Source organism: Sinocyclocheilus grahami, unplaced genomic scaffold (genome assembly GCF_001515645.1).
Source record: "Sinocyclocheilus grahami isolate Dianchi unplaced genomic scaffold, SAMN03320097.WGS_v1.1 scaffold711.1, whole genome shotgun sequence".
In the NCBI taxonomy this organism is placed as follows: domain Eukaryota; kingdom Metazoa; phylum Chordata; class Actinopteri; order Cypriniformes; family Cyprinidae; genus Sinocyclocheilus; species Sinocyclocheilus grahami.
Window position 1 is genome coordinate 6,277 of NW_015505890.1, and position 2,539 is coordinate 8,815.

The 2,539-nt window shown below is 37.4% G+C and overlaps 1 protein-coding gene across 1 annotated transcript in view; it reads left to right on the forward strand.

Moving 5' to 3' along the window:
• Positions 1 to 2,539, forward strand: part of LOC107560126 (kin of IRRE-like protein 3) — a gene marked incomplete at its 5' end in the record, with an annotated part of 52,761 nt that overhangs the window by 5,384 nt on the left and 44,838 nt on the right. Inside the window, one exon of the mRNA XM_016244209.1 lies at positions 1,439 to 1,444. Within this exon, the coding sequence (XP_016099695.1) occupies positions 1,439 to 1,444 (6 nt within the window). The remainder of the gene's footprint in view (positions 1 to 1,438; positions 1,445 to 2,539) is intronic.

Sequence of the window (2,539 nt, forward strand, 5' to 3'; positions counted from 1 at the left end):
TATATATATATATATATATATATATATATATATATATACCAGGGTCACACTGCGACAAGCAGCGATTATTTTTGTTTTTCAGTCTAAAATGACTGAATCCCACCAGAGGGTTAAGGATAAATTATGGTCGGTGTTAAGTTTAGGGGTAGGGTTAGGGTTAGGACTATGTTTTCAGACAGGAATGTTGTTCTATGTTCAATAAACGATGTTGATACAGGAACATGTCTCAACAAAAAATGTTGCAAGTTGTTGCAAATGTTGTCAAAAATATTTGACAGATGTCAAAAAAGGGCAAATAAGGAGCATCTGTAACATGTCTGTTATGATTACAACACAAAGCATGGCAAGGCTTCATCTGCGAAGAAGAACAGTGGGTGACTAAGTACAACAGAACTGCTGCAAAGTGACAGCAAACATTAATATTTGCCTTGAAGACCCTGTTTCCACAAAAACTGATCAGAGAGAACTTCACAAAATCAACATCCATGAAAGAGTTGCGACTGCTAAAACTTTAATCACAGACGCCAATGCTAAAAAAAAAAGAGTCATGATTATAAAACTTGCAGTTGGAGGACAAAGATGATCGTCAACATCTGCCCTGTCCAGGCAAATCACCTGACTTGAATATTATCAAACCACTGTGGATGGTTTTGGAGAGAAGAGTGAGAACATTTAACTCGAGACTATTTAGAAGCTGTACGAATGCAACACAGCTTACAAGATCATTAGAATAAAGTCACATGGTAGTAAAACATCCATTAAGAAATATTGCACATTTCCAAGGTGTTCACATTTTTGTATAACATCTGTACACTCTCAGAAAAAAAGGTACAAAAGCTGTCACCTTTTCAAAAGGTATTCCTTTGAACCTAAAGTTTCCATATTGGTACCTGAAAGGTACAAAAGTGTGTGTGTGTGTGTGTATTCAGAAGCAAAACCAGTCCATCTGAGATTTTTTTAAATTATTTTTTTATATTTTAATTTATTTTATGTTATTGCAAGATAATACTGTATATGCAGGTTTTCTTCAATTTCATACGAAATGGCCACTCGTCGTGAGAGTCATCTGTGGTCATGATTGCTTGCACCATCTGCACTCATTCGCTTTAGCCCTTAGCTCCATTTGATTGGAAGAAAATCCCTGGAAATCCAGCCTCTAACTGAAATGACAGAGACATGTTTGTCCTCCTTACCCTGCAAAATGTGTCAACACAAACAAACAGATGGCAAGATAAGGCAAAGCCATATTGTTTTCCCCAATCCCCCCCTCCTCCTTGAACGTTCCTTCTAGAAAAGGTTTCCCTCCCCTATATACAGCTGATGTTTGTATGTGTTTATATGTGATCCAGCCCAAATCCATTTGTCATAATTATATTTAAATGCAATCAAAAATCATATTTCATCTCGGCTTCCCATTGTGATCTTCTACTGGGGTCAGTCTGAGGTAGAAAGCAGCAGCCGTGTAATCAACACAGCCGTATAAATACACAGTGCTTGCAAGATCCTCTCAGCTAACACTAATGCTACTCCTCCCTCCACCTGATCTGATTATTGGCTGTTTCTAAAGAGCAGATAAACACCATTGATTTAGCTGGTGTAACTGTGCCGTATTGCCCATCAGCACACTTGGTAAAGGAAGCGCCGCTAATCGAAAGACGAGCGCTTGCTTTTTTTTTTTTCTGTGGTTATCGCGATAACAGGTGTGAGGGACAGGGCATCGTGATGGATGTAGGCAGTTGAGCTTTCTAATATCTCTATTCATGCTAAGCAATGCAGTCAATTAAGCCACAATCACTTGGTCTGAATAATGGAGAATGGGACAAGCAGAATCTCTCTCACACTCCCCCTTCATCAGGCTCATAATCGGGACAAATGAAGGCCAATGTCTGTATGAAGTATGCAGTGAATATGTCTTTCTGTTGGGCTGGCATTTCTGGAGATGCTTAATGATTCAAATGACTAATGTGTCATCCTTACACTGCTGAGGTGTGGATTTTTCTATTGGCCTCTGAATGTCTTTACCTGATGAGCTGCCGTAAAACACTGATAGTGCTGTTGATGTGATGATAAGACACAACAAAGGCAAAGCAGCATATGGATGGGATGGAGGGAATTCAGAACAGGTCAGCGATTTGAGGTTTTTGCCAAGTGCGTGAATTCAGAGGTCAGCTTTTTAAAAGGACTTTTTATAGTTCGTTTTAAGTTGTGGCTCATCAGTCCAAATTGTGTCACCACTAACATAGCTAACCAAAACAATCACCTATTTTAAAGACAAAATTACTTCTTTTGTTAATTAATGTTTCAATTTTAAAATCTTACGTCAACAAAACAAAGTGAGTTATTATTATTATTGTGATTCTATGGAAAGTGTTTTGTAACATAGCTCAATAGTTTTTACAAAATGTATAAATATACACTTGCACCTAACTTATCTAACCTTTGTTAGATACTAAAATTCAGTATCAAATGACTGTTGAACACACAGATAGATAGATAGATAGATAGATAGATAGATAGATAGATAGATAGATAGATAGAT